Source organism: Vombatus ursinus, unplaced genomic scaffold (assembly GCF_900497805.2).
Source record: "Vombatus ursinus unplaced genomic scaffold, bare-nosed wombat genome assembly UNPS02014830.1, whole genome shotgun sequence".
In the NCBI taxonomy this organism is placed as follows: domain Eukaryota; kingdom Metazoa; phylum Chordata; class Mammalia; order Diprotodontia; family Vombatidae; genus Vombatus; species Vombatus ursinus.
In genome coordinates, this window is record NW_020954608.1 from 43570734 (window position 1) to 43589732 (window position 18999).

General features: G+C 35.8%; 1 protein-coding gene across 2 annotated transcripts in view; it reads left to right on the forward strand.

Annotated features, from left to right (window-relative positions):
- Window positions 1-18999, forward strand: part of ABCC9 (ATP binding cassette subfamily C member 9) — a 194025-nt gene that overhangs the window by 55746 nt on the left and 119280 nt on the right. For both annotated transcript variants that reach the window (XM_027838609.1, XM_027838610.1), the window contains exons 10-13: window positions 2014-2148; window positions 4026-4188; window positions 9254-9294; window positions 9905-10047. In XM_027838609.1, the coding sequence (XP_027694410.1) occupies window positions 2014-2148; window positions 4026-4188; window positions 9254-9294; window positions 9905-10047 (482 nt within the window). The remainder of the gene's footprint in view (window positions 1-2013; window positions 2149-4025; window positions 4189-9253; window positions 9295-9904; window positions 10048-18999) is intronic.

Here is an 18999-nt window from a genome sequence, read left to right on the forward strand (position 1 = left end):
TCAAGGTCAACATCTGTATTTTTCCACATCTTACTTAAAATTGAGTATTTTCTATATCTAGGGTCTTCAGACTGTCCTATGAAAGAAAGTACTCATTTTAAGAAGAAGACTTCTAATTTTCTTACAAACTTGTGACTGTTTTTTTTATCAGATCTTAACTTTATATTCCATCATATTTTCCCAAATTATCCCCTGTGTCCACTTTCACATTGAAGTCACTGAGTCTCAAAATGTAGATTGACATGGTTTGGAGGATCATATAATTTCTTTACTTTTTTATCTTCTGCAACAGATATTGATTCATAAGCTGTAATTATCTTCATAATGTTTTTTGCTTAAGCTCATCATGAGCACTTTAAGAGTTTATGACTAGTTATCACATGAATAAATTCCTTATTTCTTTTGATGCATGAGAAAAATATCTTCACTGTTTCCTTTGTTTTTCTTTCTAAGAGAACTTATGAGCCATCAGGCTGATTGACTGTAACTTCCTTTATCCTTTTGGTTGCATTTCTCCTGACAATATTAATATTGATATGCTTCAGTTCCTGTAATAGTATACCAATTTGTTGGTCTTTGGACAATGATTTTGCTAGAGTTTAATGTCTTAGAGTCAGAGTAGTATTTATAAGTGGTCTAAAAACTCTGATTCATAGAATTCTCTAGTCCTTTTCTCATCATTCTTAACCATGGTTACTGAAGTGTAAAGGGATCACACAAGTCCATTTTGTATTTTTCTTTGTTTCATCTATTACCATAGCCAAATAACATCACTTAGTGGTCAGTCTATTGATGATGAGCCTCTTTTGGTTAGGTTTGTTCTTAGACAGTAGACTCAGTCTGATGTTGAGATGTGAAACCTACTTAGTATGTTATTATATGTCAAAATCTGTTGTCTATTAGCATAATTTTCAAGAGCCCAGAGCCACTCCCACCCAATAGAGGCATTGGAGTAAGCTTTTGTGGAGCTTCCTTTAATTATTACCATGGAAAACTTTTCATTCCTACTGTTAACTATACACACACACACCCACACACACACACCCACAAACACACATACACACACACATATATGTATATATAGTTACTATATGTAGTCACACACATACACACATGTATACATAATATTAGTAATATATGATAATACATTTATATGTATTACTTTATGAGGTTAAAATATTTAATAAAGATTCAGGCATTAGGATAGAGAATTAAATTTAGTGGTTGTGGGGTTGGAAGGAGGGATATCATAGACCTAGGATGATTAGTTGAGTGCCTAGAAATATTCTCAGTTAAGTAGGATAATAAGGTTAGCATCTAGAAAAAATCTCAAAAGCATTTCAGGGGAGAACTGAAGACCAACATTTCCTCCTTTACAATTTTACCTAGGGATTTTACTGATTATTGTTACTGTAGAACAAACTTTCTCAAACTATAGATTGTGTTTCCCAGGGAAATACATGTTAAGAGTTACTCAATCCATTATTTTAGAACCCCAAGCAGTTGTTTGTTAGTGATAGATGCTGCCAAACATTGACTGAACTGGCTTCTTCTCCTTTTGTTATATATTGGTTCATCACTTATGTTTTGATCCTATCAGCTAATATCTACTATGATCCAGATAGAGAGAATATTGGTGAGGACCTCCAGTCCTTCAGTGAATGATAGCACCTTCAAGAGAAAAAAAGGCAACTTTAATATCCCGCCCTTTTAGAGATTAATATAGGTCAAGTCAGGAAATTGGGCATCCTCAGCAGCCTCATGAGGTAAATGTATGGAATAGCAGAATGGTAGATTGTGAAACCAAGAATGAACGCTTTGATGTACATTTTTGCAGATAAATCATAATAATCTCAACTGTTGAAAAAGGAGTTGATTTCCTAATAGACAATGGTTTACCTGGTTCTTTTTGTTTACTTGCTATATAGTTAAAGAATATTGTTTTCCATTAAAAGGAATTCCCTTATGAGTTTCCCTCTGTTTCTTCCTCTTTACATGTGTTTTTCTCCTTAGATCATAATGGGAGTGATTCTGCTCTATAACTTACTTGGATTAAGTGCGCTGGTCGGTGCAGCTGTCATAGTGTTACTCGCGCCAATTCAGTACTTCATAGCTACAAAGTTGGCTGAGGCTCAGAAGAGCACTCTGGTAAGTTCCATCATTTGGCTCCTCTTTTAGGAAAATCTCGTGCTGCTTTTATTTTCATATATAGGAAATTGATACATATCACTTGGGATATTTTGGAAGGATATTGCTCATGTATTTAATCTTGATTCTTGAATTTTTATGTTATCATAGGCAGAAAACATGAATTTCTCATGTTCCAAAGATCACTTAAAAAAAAGATTTAGGAATCCAAGATTTGAAGCTCTTAGCTTCCTAAACCCCACATGAACAGATTCTGATATTATTAATTACCCCGAAGTTATAAGACTTTGAACCTCTTTCTAAAATACTCTGCCTAAGGAATTAAAATTAGCATAGCACACTTAGAGCCCTTTGGTGAATGGGATGCAAAAAATATAGATATCAAGGGATATAGAAAAGGATCAGTTTTGATGCTTCTGAAAACTAAATTTCCCAAGAGCAGAATCACAACATGTGATGAGATATGGAACTTAAGTAAGAGACTTTAGCGGCAGCTGTTTTAGTTAAATATGCTCCTGGTTAGCTTAGCGAGGAAAGAAAAAAAAAGCATCCTTGACCTTCTTTGGCTCTACAGTTCCATGGAAACATTTCTTATTTGAGTATGAATTGGCCCATTTTGAAGGAATATTTGAGAATTATGAAATTGTTGACAGTAATTTATAAATAAAGTTTGATTAAATATGAGGAAGCGATCTCCATAAATCCATAACATTTAGCATGGCTTTTCCTGCTGAAAGAATTGTTTCCCATGATCAATTTTCCAACGAATCTGTTGCATGTATATCTTGTACTTTCTGCACTCTACCCTTTGCATCTCTGTGACTACCGATGTAAATGTCATATGATTAAATTATACCTTCAAAACACATGTACACTACTTCTGGCGTGGCAGGGGGGACCCTAGAATAGCCATATCATATTGAAGGTATTTGGCCCGCTTAAAACATAGATCACAAGCCCCTTTTAATATGTTTACTTTTATTAGTCATCCAGGGGCAAAATTATTTCAAAGCAAAGTCATTCATAATATAATAACAGTAATAAAAATAGCAATACAACATAGCTCTTATAAACCTAGGACATACTTTGCCAATAGTACACACTCCATTAGTGGGAGATGTGGACATACAGAGGGATCGCATATGGGAGCACATGTCTAAGGAATACGTACGGCCATGGCACTAGTGTGAAGAGGCAGCTTATGCCTCTGATGGCTCAGGGCCATGAATGCCTTTAGATGATATCAGTATGTTGCTTTCTCTGTTCCAGTCTATAGGTGAAGCAGCCATTGTCTCTTCCCATTTGGTATCCTATATAATCTCCTCACTCCCTTTCCTATGCGGCTTAGTGTTGTATAGGAGTCTTCCACTTCTCTTCTCATATCCCCATGGAATACGTTATAAAGTTGATTTGAGGGCATTTTTCTTGCTTCTTCCATGGCGTATTTTGTACTATTTGCCCTTAATCTAAACTTTGCTACTTATGACTCTGAAAAAAATTAAATCACGTGCCTCAACAAGATAGGACAAATGAACCTTCTCTTTGTGACTCTCTATCTCCTAGCAGACTTCTTATTAATATAAGTTAGTATTATCTTATTAATATAAGTTAGTTCCATCAAAGAATCAAAAGACAAAGAAATTTTTTGAGGTATAGGGTTTTTTAGAAATCATGTCATCCAACACTTGGTTTTACAGACAAAGAAAGTGACATGCAGAAACAAGAAGTATTTGTCCCCATGTCACATAGCTGATTGATGGACAGCCAGAATAGAATGTGTCTTCTACTTTTTAGCATAGAGTTTTCTCTAACACACATCACTACCTTGTTCTTTCATTTAAACTCTTCTCACGCTTTCTTGTTTCACTATTTTGCAGGATTATTCTACTGAAAGGTTGAAGAAAACAAATGAGATACTAAAAGGCATCAAGCTTTTAAAGCTATATGCCTGGGAGCACATATTTTGCAAAAGTGTAGAGGAAACAAGAATGAAGGAACTCACCAGTCTCAAAACCTTTGCACTTTACACATCACTTTCCAGTAAGTTCATAAGATTAAGAGTTGGACAAGACATTAGAGGTGATCTCCTCCGTCTTCCTCATTTTACTGGTAGGAAATCGAGTCCTGGGTTGATGGATTGATTACTTAAGGTTTACATAGGCATTAGGTAGAAAAGTCTGGAATTTAACGTCAGTCTGCTTGACTCAGGCCTCTATCCACTATCACTCTGCCTCTTGTTGCCAGGATGATGTTACAGGCAATTAAAATTGTTTGTGATCTATTTGGTTTAAATTTGTGGTTCTGAAATTTTTGAGATTCATGTGAAAGAATGGTAAGTCATAATGTTCAGTGAGACATTTAAGCCACTATAGAAAGACTTAATTTTTAGTGAATATATTCTAATTAATTTTGTATCATATGTACTATAACTTTTTATTGGGAGAATTGGTACCCAATTCAAGACATAATTTTTTAGTATTTTATCATTATATTGATCCCAAATCAACTCTTTAGTACTTTCATGTGTATTCTTTTACTTTTTAAATTTTGCAAAAACATTTTAAGTATCAAATCTTTTTACTTTTTCCTACTTCATCATGTTACCTTTTTAAAAATTTTATTTCCAAGGTAACAGAAACTTTCTCTGTATCACAGGATACTGCAAGTTCAGAAAATGTTAACTAATCTGTTAATTTAAAACTCATTTAAGCCAAACAAATCTGCAGCAAAATTATACCGTAGATAAAGAAGGCAGACCAATGTCATTTAATACCAGTGCTATAGTCATTTTAGCCAAGTACCACTCCAAGTCAAGAATATTCTGGAATATTTCACTTCAGCCTAGTTTCTGCCTAGTGGGATTTTGTTGTAGTTGTTGTTCTTTAGTCAGATTGCTAAATGTCCCATAGAGATGATGATGAGATTTAGAGCTTGATAAGACTTTAGAAATCTCATAAATACTGGAAACAACCAGGTAAGTGATGAGCTGGTGGATGAGGTTGATACTTTGGTTAGTAATGGCCTCATTCAAAACAAAGGAGCACCAGGAAAGTGGTTTCATCTCATTAGAATATGAACTCCTTGAGGGCAGGAACTGTTTTTGCCTTTCATTAAATTCCCAATACTTAGCACTGTGCCTGACACGTGGTAAGCACTTAATAAATGATTGTTAACTTGTCTTGGTTTCACTTGAAGCAACCAGGGCTTGTCATAAGCAAAGTTGTGAGGAACATTTTCAAGACCTCTGCAAATCTCAATACAAGTGTTTATTGTTCATATACTATCTACTCAGAGCTGTGCTAGGGACTATAGGGTGGGAGTATAGAAGCTATGACAGAATCCTTTCCCTCAAAGGGTTTATAGTCTTTTTAGATAAGATTAATGAAAATGAAACAAGAATGACCAATTCTAATAACACATTCTAAGAGTTCACAGAAGTTGGCCAGGGAGGGGTGAAGTACTCATGGATGAGATAAGACTTTTGTTCTTTAAGAAAGAATAGCATGTGGAAAAGCAGAAAGGAAAGGAAAGACTATTCACAATGACAGATTACAATGAGAGGAAAGGAGAGGCTACTCAAATTTAAGAAAATCACAGGAGCATGACATTGTTTATGGGAAAATCTCACAAACTGGAGAAGACTGACCTGACTAGAAAATATTAGGGAGTAGTGGGAAAGAAAATTAGTTGGTTGAGGTAGAACAAATTATGGACACTTTTTGTGAAGAGTTTAGATTTGTTGCATTGGGTAGTAAGGAAATAAATTATGCAAACTGTTTTTAATAGAGACTCTTTAGAAGACACAGTGCCTTAACGACAAGGAATGACTCTAGAGGTAGAAACTCTACACGCTGAAAAACCATTAGGCAGATATTTTGGGGTAGGGGGAACTTTCAGTGCCTCCCAAATTATATCTCATATACACTCAATCATCTATGAGTAAACTGATTCTCTAGGGGCCTGCCCTTATGTATCATGATTTGAGCAGTGCCAAAGGGCACTTTTCTAAAATATCTTCCCACTATGCTCTCCCATGCACCAGTTTCTGCTTCCTACCTAACTGGAAATAACTGTTATTTGCGTGATTCACTCCTTTGGGTCAGATTGAAATATGTAATTTGGAGGAGAAAAAGGGTAGCATGGCTACCTCTGAATATGTTAGTCAATTCTTTTAGATTAACTTAGCAGAATTAGAATGGTATCCTCATAGAAAGAACAACGAATCTGGTGGCAAAAAGTCTTGGTTTAAATCATAACTCTGCTGTTTCTTAGTGTGTGACCTTGGGCAAGTTCTCTGAGGCACTTCCCCATGCCTCAATCTTCTTCTCTTTAAAATAACGGTAGTAATAATTTCACTGCCTATCTCATAGCATTACTGCAAGGAACATAGATTGTTGTTGTTTAATCATTCAGTTGTGTCCAACTTTTCATGACATCATATGGGGTTTTCTTGGTAATGATACTGGAGTGGTTTGCCATTTTCTTTCTCCAGTGGATTAAGACAAATAGAGGTTAAGTGACTTGGCTAGGGTCACTAGCTAGTAAGCATTTGAGGCCAGATTTGAACTTAGGTCTTCCAGGCCCAGTACTCTATTCATTGAGCCATCTAGCTGCCTCCAAGCTGTAAGGTACAGTGTAAGAAAAAGCTATTATTATCAGACTAGTGCATAAGAATTTACATTTATGTAGTGTTTGAAGTTTGTGTAAAACTTTACATGTGTTTGATCCTTGAAAGAGCCCTAGGAAGTAAGTATTATAGATTATATTATTCCCATTTTACAGATGAAGAAATTGAGGCTTGGAATGAAGAAATGACTTGCCCATGATCATGTAACTAGAAAAGACAAGATAGAAACACAGGGTTTTTTTTAAAACTTTAACTCCAGCGTTCTTTCCACTATGACATATTGTCTTTTACCCTTTGAAAGCAGAGTGGGATATGGGTGGAGTTAAGTTTTTAGAGCAGGGAATGGCTTCATGTTGAAGGGAGCGAAAAGATGAGGTACAAGAAGTGTCTCAGGGTTGGCTTATGGGCAGCAGAGGAAAAGGAGGGCACCAGATAGCTAGAGTAAGGTATCCAAATAAGCTTTGTCTACTTGACTGTTTTGAATAAGGCTATGTCTGTGAGCTCCAATCTGATCTGAGTACCAGTCTATGCCAATCTATTTCTAGACTTCCTGGGAAATACAAACACACAAATACATACATACATATATGTATGTATATATATAATGTATACACACACACATACATACATATTTATATATGTTATATACATACATATACATACATATGTAAATATTCCCTTAGATGGTTTCACTTTATTCTCAGAAGCATAGAAAAATGATGGAATCTTAGGCTTTGAAGTTAGATGTAGGAGAGTGTGTTTTGGGGCCTAAAAAACTTCTTTCCATTCCATGCTCAGGAAATGTCCATTCCATGCACAAAGAAGAATCAGATATGGAAGATGCAAGATATTTTTTCAAATTGTTTTTCTTCTGCATTTTGAATGATGTTCTGTCTACACCAATATGCCCGAAACTGAACAACCAATTGTTACTCTGTGTCTGAGTTCCTTACAGATAGTTGGAGACTCCTATTAGATTGTTCTCTTTTTTTAGCTGGAGGAGCTTGCCTACATTCCTGGTGGCTGAGATGATATCTGGGAGAAAGGGCAAAGTTCCCTTGCCTTATTCCATAAAAGAATGTCCAACTCTCCATTGCCAAGCAGCCTTGTGCAGAGTTTACGTATACAGTATTTCATTACCCAACGGTTGATTTCAGTTATTTAAAAGAAAGGCAAAGCTATGCCTTTTTAAGTTTGAGATAACTTGTTTTAAAGGAGAGAATTTAAAGAATAGAAAATAAATTATAGGAATGAATTAAAGGAAAAGGAAATACTAATAATAGGGTAGAAAAAACCATGATAATGCTCAAAGAATAAAGGAGCTAAAGTTAAGACATGGCCCCTGCCTAAAATATGTCTCCATGCTCATTGGGTTAATTGACATTGCTGTCAGATTTTAGATTTCTATTAGTCTTAGTTTGGGTTAAGTGAATATTGATTCACTTCTGGAATTGAACACATTTCTTTGACTGTGCTGTTTAGGAGTCCAGAGAGAGGGTTTTTTATTAACAATTATAAATGTTATAAATTAACAGTTATAAATGAGGTCTGATGATTATAGCAGCATGGTGACATAGAGAATGTAGTCTGGAAACTTAAATTCTAGTTCCAGATCTTTGACTATTTGTGTTAACTCATCATTTCTGCATCTCCCATTCTAAGACTTCAGTGTTATTATTTATGGGAAACAGTCATGTTACATTGTCATCTTAGATATTTTAAAAATATGACCTCCAAATAGTATAACTGGAGTTGATATCTTAGTAATTGAGGACAAAATATGAAATCCATTTTTCCTACTTTTAACTTCAGATAATGTATTTATCATAGGCAAACAGAATAAGCACCTGAACAGTTTTCTAAGCTACTGGATGTATTGTGTGTATAATGACTTTCATTATACGAAAAGCCTCTCATTAAAAAGAAACAAAAAGCAAACAAACAAACAAAAAACAATTGTGACATTGTGGGGGAGTTACTAGAAGTGATGTGAAAACCTTGTCCTTAATTTGTACAACAGACAATATTCCTGTTAAGCCCTTCATTTTGGTTATTTCAACTAACCAAACATCTCTTTCATTCTATGGGAACAGAAAATAATACAGGCTATGTAATATTATGTATAATGTGTCATATCCTTCTTAAGGATATGCAGTTGTTTAGTTTACCATCCTTTTATATTTTACTAACAAAAGATTGTTTCCTGAACTCTATTATTTACCATGTTTCAAATGTTATTTTATTAAGATATGATTTTGTAATCAGAGGAGAATATTTTCCTATTGGGGTACCATGTGGGAGCTTGGATGACTGTGGATAGGAAGTACCAGTTGGGGAAAGTTTATGGAATGTTATTTAACTTCATCCCTTATATCTCTTGGGACACTTAAAGTAATAAGAGATGGTTAATTAAACTTAAAAAATAATTTAACAGCTCAAAGATTCTAATATATACATACATATAATTTCTTTCCACAGTTTTTATGAATGCAGCAATCCCCATAGCAGCTGTTCTTGCAGTAAGCAAACCTTTTTTTTTCTTATAGGGATAAATAATAAACAAATGCTAGTGTTTGTAGAAGTGACTTACATGCTTTCTCTTCTTGTTTCAAAAGCTATATTTTTATGAGCTGTGGAACCATCTGATTGTTAATATAATTTTGATTGTCACATTATACTTCAAATGAAAAGTAAAAGTGAACAACTTGTTATTTATAGAAATGGAAATGGTTCTACTGTATTTTGCATGTTGGCATGTTGGCATTCTCAATGATGGGACCATACTTAAGAGAAACTTTAAAAAAATTCTTCTTTCTCTGGAAAACTTAATATTGATTCCACTGTAGATAATAAATTCAATTCAATAAACATTTTAAAGTACCTGTTTTGTTCAAGTGAGATGAATTTGGGTGAATTTGTCTTGCTTTTCTTTTCTTTTCTTTTAGCATTATCTTTTTTTTAGCATTAGCTTTTCTTTTCTTTTCTTTTTTTCTTTTCTAATTTTCTTTTAGCATTATCAAGTAATAAATGAAAAAGGTTGGACCCCTCTGACATATGAAATCAGTGTAATTTTTTTGGTGAGACTTTTGAGGGCAATTGCTAATGGAATCTTTGTCTGTAATTCTATAGACCTTTGTGACTCATGCTTATACAAGTAAGAAATTGTTAAAACCAGCAGAGGCCTTCGCTTCCTTGTCACTCTTTCATATCCTGGTCACGCCTCTATTCCTGCTCTCCACAGTGGTCAGATTTGCAGTCAAAGCCATTATCAGGTATGCCTTCTCTTGAAGAGTTCTAGATTATGTTTTTATTTGGCCCTTTAGAAACATTATATATGCCTTACTGTTTGAAAACTATTCACTCAACTTTTGGTCTCTGAAGGAGGATTCTTTGAACATGGGATAGTATTTAAACATGAAGAATGATAGTAAGACACTGCTTCTATTTTACATATTTTGGGTTAATTCATGTTTTTTGCAGTTTTGTAGCTGTACGTGTCTCAAAGACATATAATTCCTCTTTATCTTTTTTCCTACTTTTATATACTCTCACATAATACAGTCAATCAATTAACATGTATGAGTAACCATTGCCAAAGTAATCTAAAAATAGTATTATGAATCTATGTATAAGAGTTTTATGTAACTAGTTGTACATTTGGGAGGGTATATCCAGGATACATCAGGGAAGTCTATTCCAAGCATGTGAAGACTTCCTCCAGTAGAATAGGTAGATGAGAACAATTTCTTCCAAAGACCATGAAGGCAGCTAAGAACCTTTGGAATGCTTACAGCTTGGTCAGAAATCAAAGATGCTAAGGTCATCCACTGCATTCTGGGGCCATTACCAGTCATCTAGACTTTTGTCTTGCCACTGGATTTTGATAACTCTGAGAGAGAGAGCGAGGTTGATGACTTTGTGCAACTGTCTCACTTAAATCCAATTCATGAGGAAGTCAAGACATCACCCTGTAAAGTCATTGTTCCTCTTTGAAAGTGAAGGAGGCTCTGGCCTTGGAGTCAGGAAGACCTGAGTTCAAATCCAGCCTCAGACACTTGACACTTTCTAGCTGTGTGACTCTGGGCAAGTCATCTAACTCCAGTTGCCTCACCAAAAAGCAAAAAAAAAAAAAAAAAGAAGGAGGAACTACAATGAAGGAACTTATCAGTGAAGGAAAATAAGAATGTTCTAGCAGATTTTTGATCAACCAAGGAGTAAAAGATAGTCTCTGCCCTGAAGAAATTTACATTCTCCTAGAAGGAGACAGTAAGTTCACAGATAAATCAATATAGGGTATATGCAAAAATACATACTCATTTTTTGGGAGGGAACTGACAACTGTTATAATCAGGAAAGGTTTTTTGAAGGAAGAAACACTCGAGCTGAGCCTTGAAGGGATCTAGGAATTCCAAGAAGTGAAGACAGGAAGTATCCCAGGCATAGGAAGTAACCTGTGTAAAGATATAGAGTCAGGAATGAAGTGTTGCATACAGGAAATAGCAAGTTGGCCAATTTGACTAAAGCATAGTGTGTAGCTGAGAGAGAATAATATATAATCCACCCAGAAAGAGTCTGGAGCTAGATGGTGAAGAGCTTGAAATTCTAAGCAGACCAGTTTGTACTTTATCTTAATGGCAATGGAGAGCTAATGGACCTTCTTGAACAGAGATGTGATGTGAGTGTACCTAGACTTTAGGAATATTTTACTATTTTTTTGAGGAATCTGAAATATTTATCCTCATACATTGAAATTAAAAGAATCTGTTTTAAGATCTTTTTAAACTATATACTTTTTTCTTTCCTAATGTCATACAATACATAAAGAGTATAAATACAATGATTTTCTAGTGTAATGTTTGTGCCAATATGGGTTGTTTCAATATATAGGTGTGGCTCATGGATGACATGGATAGATATGATCTGAGGTTTGGCCTGTTCTTGCAGAGAGGATCCTCTCAAAAAAAGCCTTGTCTGCATTGCCAGCATGATAGATGGGGGAAAAGGATAGGTAGGATCCAGGAATGCCTTCCAGTGAGATGCTCTTTGGGTATCCAACTACAATTATGCCTATTTTCTCCCCTTCTTCTCTTCCCCAATGTTGTTAATCTAGGGAACTTTTAGGAACAAAAGGCACTTCCCTGATTTCTTTTAAGGGGAAGGAAATTAGTAAGCTAATTCCTTAGCTTACTAGCTCCTTCCTACCAAATCCTGGGTACTCCAGAGACCATCACAGACAATATATGGAGTAAAACCAAAGCAAAACAGCAAATAGAAATCAGGGAAGTATACAGAATAGATTATAACCAAGGACTACACATGAGTGAATGAGCACTTCAGCTGCAGGTGAGATAAGATCTCCACTCAACCAAGGACACAATTTTACCCAGAGGAGATCTGTTTTCTGCAGTCTTTAAAATTTCAAGTGAGTCCAGGAGCATGATGAAGTTAGCTTCCCATCAATATCTGCCATTCCAGAATTTTCTTCTCTCTCTGCCATTTCTCTGTAGTGCCCTCTGGCTATATTATGTGCCTCTATCCAGATTTTCTGGAACCAACTAAGTCTCTTTTTCCAGTGCTCAACATTGTGCTCATCATTCTCTCTGTCAATCAGGGCTCAAGAGCCTCCCTCCATACATAGCCTGCAGCAAAGGACCATCCCTCCTCAACCTTGCTTTGGTGAGATTCAGATTACATTAACCTTAATACTGGAAGACTGAATCTATAATTTTAAGAATAGAGTAATAGTTTCCAGCCAAACTAACCTGAAGTCATTTTTTTTTAATTTAAAAAGTATGTCAGAGATCATCAAGTTGAACCTCCTCCTTTGATAGATAAAGAAACTGAGACCTAGCGAGGGAAAGTGGATAATCTGGGGTTTCTAGTGTCTCCCATATTACTGCACAACTAGGACTATAAGACAAATTTCCTGACTTCCTAGCTGGGTGCTCCTTCCCTTACTCTTACAGAAGTTTGTCTACACTGAAACAATTAAATGATGAAAATTATAATATCAGTACAATTAATTTCTCAGTAGTATGACATTAACTATGATAGGATTCAGAGCTAGAAAGGCCCTTTGAGATAATATAATTCAAACCACCTATTTTACAGATGAAGACACTGATGGCTACAAATGGGAAGTGACTTAACTGAAGTTATATTGGCAGTAACTGAAGGAGGTTTGAATTTAGATCCTCTGACTCTGGGTCTAGTTGTGTTTTTCTGCCCCTTTACAAGGTAGGTTAGATTTAGTGCTCAGGCCTTGTAGACCTCTGTGCTGATTTCCCCTATTCATTGTTGTTTCCTTTTATTCATGTTGTTGTTCAGCCATTTCAGTCTTGCCCAATTCTTCATAACCCTATTTTTGGGTTTTTCTTAGCAAAGATACTGGAGTGGTTTGCCATTTCCTTCTTTTGTTCATTTTACAGATGAGTAAACTGAGGTAAAACAGAGTTAGGTGACTTGCCCAGGATCACACAGCTAGTAAGTGTCTGAGGTTAGATTTGAATTCAGGTCTTCCTGGCTCCAGGCCTACTGCTCCAACTCGCTGCCCTTTCACTCTATTTTCTGAAGAAATCATGTAGATCACTCACTGATTTTTACAGCAACACTTGCAGATCAGGCCTTATTCTAGAAGGGAAGCTATTTCAAACAATACAATTAATAAATCATAGAGCATCTATTATTTTGATCTCTATTTTCATTTTCTTCATTAGCATTGAATCCTTTCATTGTTATATTTTTAATTCAAAATATTCTTTTCAGCAACAGTTAGAAAAAATGATAACATAAAAAGGCATAACTATTGAAATAATAAGGATTACAACTTAGAGAGTTTTTAAGCCCTTTTTATATTTGGGAATTTCTAAACTCTCTGCCAACAATTCTAATTTAGCAGATACTGAGAAATGATAACATTCCTTCAAGAATGATATACTGCACTTCATTTTCCCATCCCCACAGTGGAGTGAAAAGGCACTTGCCAGCTTGATAAAGATCAGTCTGTTTGAAGGGCTTTGCTCCAGACACCTCAAATCTTCCACATAATAAGATTTCTGCTTATGTTGGTTCGTAGACTTGAAAGAGATGGAAACCAAACCAACTTTCACTGTGTATTCATTCTGGGAACCCAAACTAGAGACTCCCTAATAATTGTTACCTTTTGCCAAATTGGCCAGAATCAGTCTGCATTTTCAGTTGTGCTTAGGGGACCCATGATCAGTCTTTGATGCCAGTTGGCCTATCACAATTTGGACAGAATTATAATCAGAGAAACTACTTAACTAATTTCAGAATGTCCCTTATAGGATTGGAGAAATAGCAATACTTGACTTTAAAACTTGTTCAACTAGCTTACACTTATGGCCCCTTTTCAAAGTATTCGAGGTTTGGAGGATATTCTTAATACTTTATTTAAATCCACTATTATAAGGAAATTTTACATAGCAGTGGGGGTTGGGGGAAGTTCTTCATAAAAGGATCATTCTAGCAATGAAAGTTCTCCTCATTGTATTCTATGACTGTGATTACAATATGAAATCCAGTAATTAACTGAGATAGTTATGGAATAGTTCAAACTGTATCCCCCACCTTATGTGCTTTGAACTTTCTGAATATTTTAGTGCAAAAGAGCCATCCGTAGAAGTTGAGACAAGGGTATTTCAAAATGCCCTCTATTACATAAATCCTGAAGCATACTCACCACTGCTTTCAGGATTGGGTTCTCATTGACCAGTCTCCTGTTACATTTGTAAATAATCCCAAATTAGATTTCTTTTATTTCATCACGAAACATGCTGAAGATATTCAAAGATGTTTAATCTTTTACTTAGCATCATGAAACACACTGAAAATATTCAAAGATATTTAATTGCCAAATGGATTTCATAGCTGTCCATTTAGTCATGTTCAGCAAAGGCATTTGGGTACTGGGGAGTCACACACCCTGGTGGTATGCACCTGCCATCTATTTAATCATGTTCAGCAGAAAGCATCTGGGTTCTGGGGAGTCACACACCCTGGTGGTATGCACCTGCTCTTCTGGGCAGACATGCTGAGTAAATACTCTGCTCTCTGTGGTTTCTAGAGAGTCAATGACTTTCTCTTCCTCAACTCTGTCTCTTTTCATGGGGTGGTACCCATTTATTGTCAAGGGGTTTCTGGATTTGTGAATCTACCCAGTTAGAAATGAGCTCTGAGATTCTTCATACTGGTATGTGCAAGTGAGTTGAGAATGCCATTTAGGTTGCAAACCTGGGAGACTGGGGAGATGATGGTGCCCTTGATAGTACTAAAGAAGTTGGGAAGAAGGGTTGACTTGGGGAAGTTTGACTTGAGTTTGAGATGTTTAAGGACACCTCCAATTTGAGATGTCTAAGAGGTGATTGGAGATGTCAGACTGGAGCTCAGGGAAGAGGTTACGATTGGGTAAATAGATCAGTGAGTCAGCCATACAGAGATAATAACTAAACTCTTGGGAGTTGATGATATCTCTAAATGGGATAGTATAGAGGGAGAAGGGAAGAGGATTTAGGACTGAGCTTTTGGGGACACTTATTTTTGGTGGTTGTTACATGGAGGAAGATCCAGCCAAGGGAACCAAGATGGATTGTTCAGACATGTAGGAAGAGAACCAGGAGAGAGCAATATCATGAAAACCAAGAGAAGAGAGAGTATTCAGAATATCATGACTGACAGTGTTAAAATTAAAGAGAGATCAAAAAGGTTGAGGACCAAGAGAACCATTAGAGGAGCATTTTTAGTTGAATGATGACATTAGAAGTTAAACTGCAGAGGGGTTAGAAGACAGTGAGAAGACAGGAGGTACAGGCCATGCTTGTAGAGGTCTATCTCAAAGAGTTTAGCTACAAAAAAAGAAGTGATATAGCATGACAGCCAGCAGAGATGTTATGATCAAATGAGGAATTTTTTTTTAGGATAGGGAAGACATAGATATGTTTGTAGATAATAGAGAACGAGCCAGAAGATATGGAGAGACTGAAGATTAGTGAGAGAACAGAGAATGCAGAGGGAGCAATCTTGCATATTTGCATTGTAAAGAAATGCTATAGACTCCTGTGAGACAAAGGTGAAGGAGGAGATAGTGAAGGAAGTCATCTGAGTGATGTGAGATGAGGAGGAGGAGGAGAGAAATTGGAGCTTTTGGTAAATGGCCTCAATTTTTTTCCGTGAAATATGAGGTAAGGTCCCCAGTTGAAACAGTGCCAGTGATAGTCTTGAAGAAGAATGAAATTATCTGAAATAGTTGTGGTATGGAATAGTGAATCAACCAGGAAGGTGTAAAATCATTGCCTTGATGCAGTGACGACTGAATTGAGATTACATAACATAAATTTATATTGCACACAGTCGGCATGGTTTCATGACTTTTTTTCAGCATCATGCAGCTGAGACTTAAGGGAGTGGATGATAGGAGTAATCCAAGGTCAAGGTTTAGCAAGGAATAATGATTAGTGATAGGATAAAGGGGCAAGGGACTGATTGCATTCTATAGGATAGTGGAGAGTTGAACTCATTCATCAAGGGATCAAGGTAGGGGGAGGAGGGGACTATAGCTAGTTTAGCAGTTGTGGCTTGGGAGGGAACTGAAAGGCTGAGGGATTGAAGGTAACTGAGGATGAAGGTCAAGGTTAGGAGTTATAAGACAGAGAGAAAGATGATAAAAGATTATGGTCAGATAAAGGAATTTTGGAATTCATAAACATGGAAGTGGAACACTTCCATAATATCAAAGTCAAAGGTATAACCATCTCTGTGTGTAGCTGAGTTGGTGTAAAGGAATAGTTCATGAGAATTAAGGGGACTGTTGGTATCCTTTGATCATTTATCAATTGGGGAATGACTTCTATCCTTATAGATTTTATGAAATTCTTTATATATTTGAGATATGAGACCCTTATCTGAGAAACTGTCTATAAAATTTCCCCCTCCAATTTTCTGCTTTCCTTCTCATCCTGGCTGTATTTGTTTTATTTGTGTAAAACCTTTAAATTTAATGTAATAGAAATTATCCATTTTACATTTCATTCTGCTTTCTATCTCTTATTTACTCACAGATTGTTTCTCTATTCATAAGTCTTCATGTTTTTCAGATCTTCTTGTAATATCTCTCTTTATATCTAGGTCATGTATCCATTTTGACCTTATCTCAGCAAATGTTGTAAGATATTGGTCTATGCCCAGTTTTTTCCTTACTACTTTCCACTTTTCCTAACTGGAAAAGATAAGTAAGAGATACCTCATTTAAAATAGATAGCATAAAATACCTGGGAGTACATCTGCCAAAACAAACCCAGGCACTATATAAACAAAATTATAAAAAACTTTTTATAGAAATAAAATCAGATTTAAATAATTGGAGAAATATTAATTGTTCATGAATAGGCAAGGCCAATATAATAAAAATGACAATTTTACCTAAACTAATTCACATATTCAATGCCATCCCAATTAAATTACCAAGAATTATTTTATTGACTTAGAAAAAATAATAACAAAATTCATTTGGAAGAACAAGAAGTCAAGAACTTTACAAAAAAAATGTAAAGGAAGGAGGTTTAGCAGTACCAGATCTTAAACTATGTTATAAGAAAGTAATTATCAAAACTATCTGCTACTGGCTGTGAAATTTAAAGGTAGATCAGAGAAACAGAATAGACATACAATTTACAGCAGCAAATATATATGGTATTCTTGTATTTGAAAAGTTTAAAGACTTAAGTTTTTTGGGATAAGAATTAATTATTTGGTAAAAATTGTTGAGAATTAAGTAGACTGAAGAACTGCAAAGTTAGGGTATTTGAAGGAGTATAAATATGCATGCTGAAGTCCCCTAATATGAATGTAGTAGTTGGGGTGATAAGAAAGACTGTGAGCTGGGCCCTGAACTCATTGAGGAAGAAAAGAGAGCAGTCTGAGGGTCGGTAGTTAACAATTACTAGAATCCAATAAATTTGAATTGAATGAATGTCAAAGGATGAGAGGTTACTGAGTGATGGTAATGGAGGGAGTGTCTAGAAGTGACAAAGTAAAATAATTATGGCTAGCATTTCATATAGTGCTTCGCAAAGTGCTTTATATATGTTGTCTCATTCAGTCTTTATAACAACCCTGCTAAATAGGTGCTGTTATTTTCCCTATTTTATAGATGAGGAAAATGAAGTTGAGAAGTATTAAGTGACTTTCCCAGTGTCACACAGCTAGTTAAAAAAGCCCGAGGAAGGATTCAAACTCAGGTCTTCCTGACTCCAAGTTGAGAACTCTGTTTGCTATATTACTCACGTAAGGTGATAAAATGGACTTCCCCCGACCATGACTAGTAAGTTAGAGAGTATGAATATGAGTAAAGGTGCAACCAGTACGGAAAAGAGTGGCCAGGGATGTGTTATCAGGAGGGATTGAAGCCTTAATGAGGGCCAGAAAACAGAGGGAGGTAAAAGAAAAAGTCTTAAGATGAAGAAAGGCAAGTTTGTCTGCTTCCAAGTAGGTGGTCGCACGTGACCCTAGGAATTCTGCAGGAGGAAATCTTTAAGGGTGCTTCTCTTTACTTCTCTCAACAGTTCTCAAATGTCAGCCATCTCCATATCCATGCCAAGTATAAATGAGTTACAGAAGAGAACATTAAAAAGGGTAGAGGAAGCTAAACTCTCTTTTATGTTCAGGGATGGACAGGCAAAAACCCTTCTTTGTGTTTTAGTAACCTTCCACGGATTTCAGTGAGATTTTCTAGACATTTGTAAAGTGGAGCTGAGAATTGAAATGAACCAACTTTGCTTAATATATCAGAATATGGCTTCAGCTGTATGTCTGTATGTAATGACATAGTCTGAGACTGAAAGATGTGAGGGCAGGAAGCCTTTCATTTTTATTTTAAAGGACTGCGTATTTAAACTACTTTTTATGATCAGCTCCAATCAGTACATTACAGGAACACAAATATGTATAAAGCTGATAAAAGTGGAGAAGCAATGAGTAGCATTTGTTGAGAATAAAATAACAAAATGTCACTTTGATAGTGATTCTTCAATCAACAAGCATTTATTAAGCACCTGCTCTATGTACTCTCCTAGCCACTAGGGTTGCAGAGACAAAAATGAAACATTCACTGCTCGTAAAAAAGCTCATATATTCTATTGGGGGAGAAAATATATATTTACAGAGTACTGTGCCTTGAAAATTTGCAAAGTAGACCATTGCTGACCAAA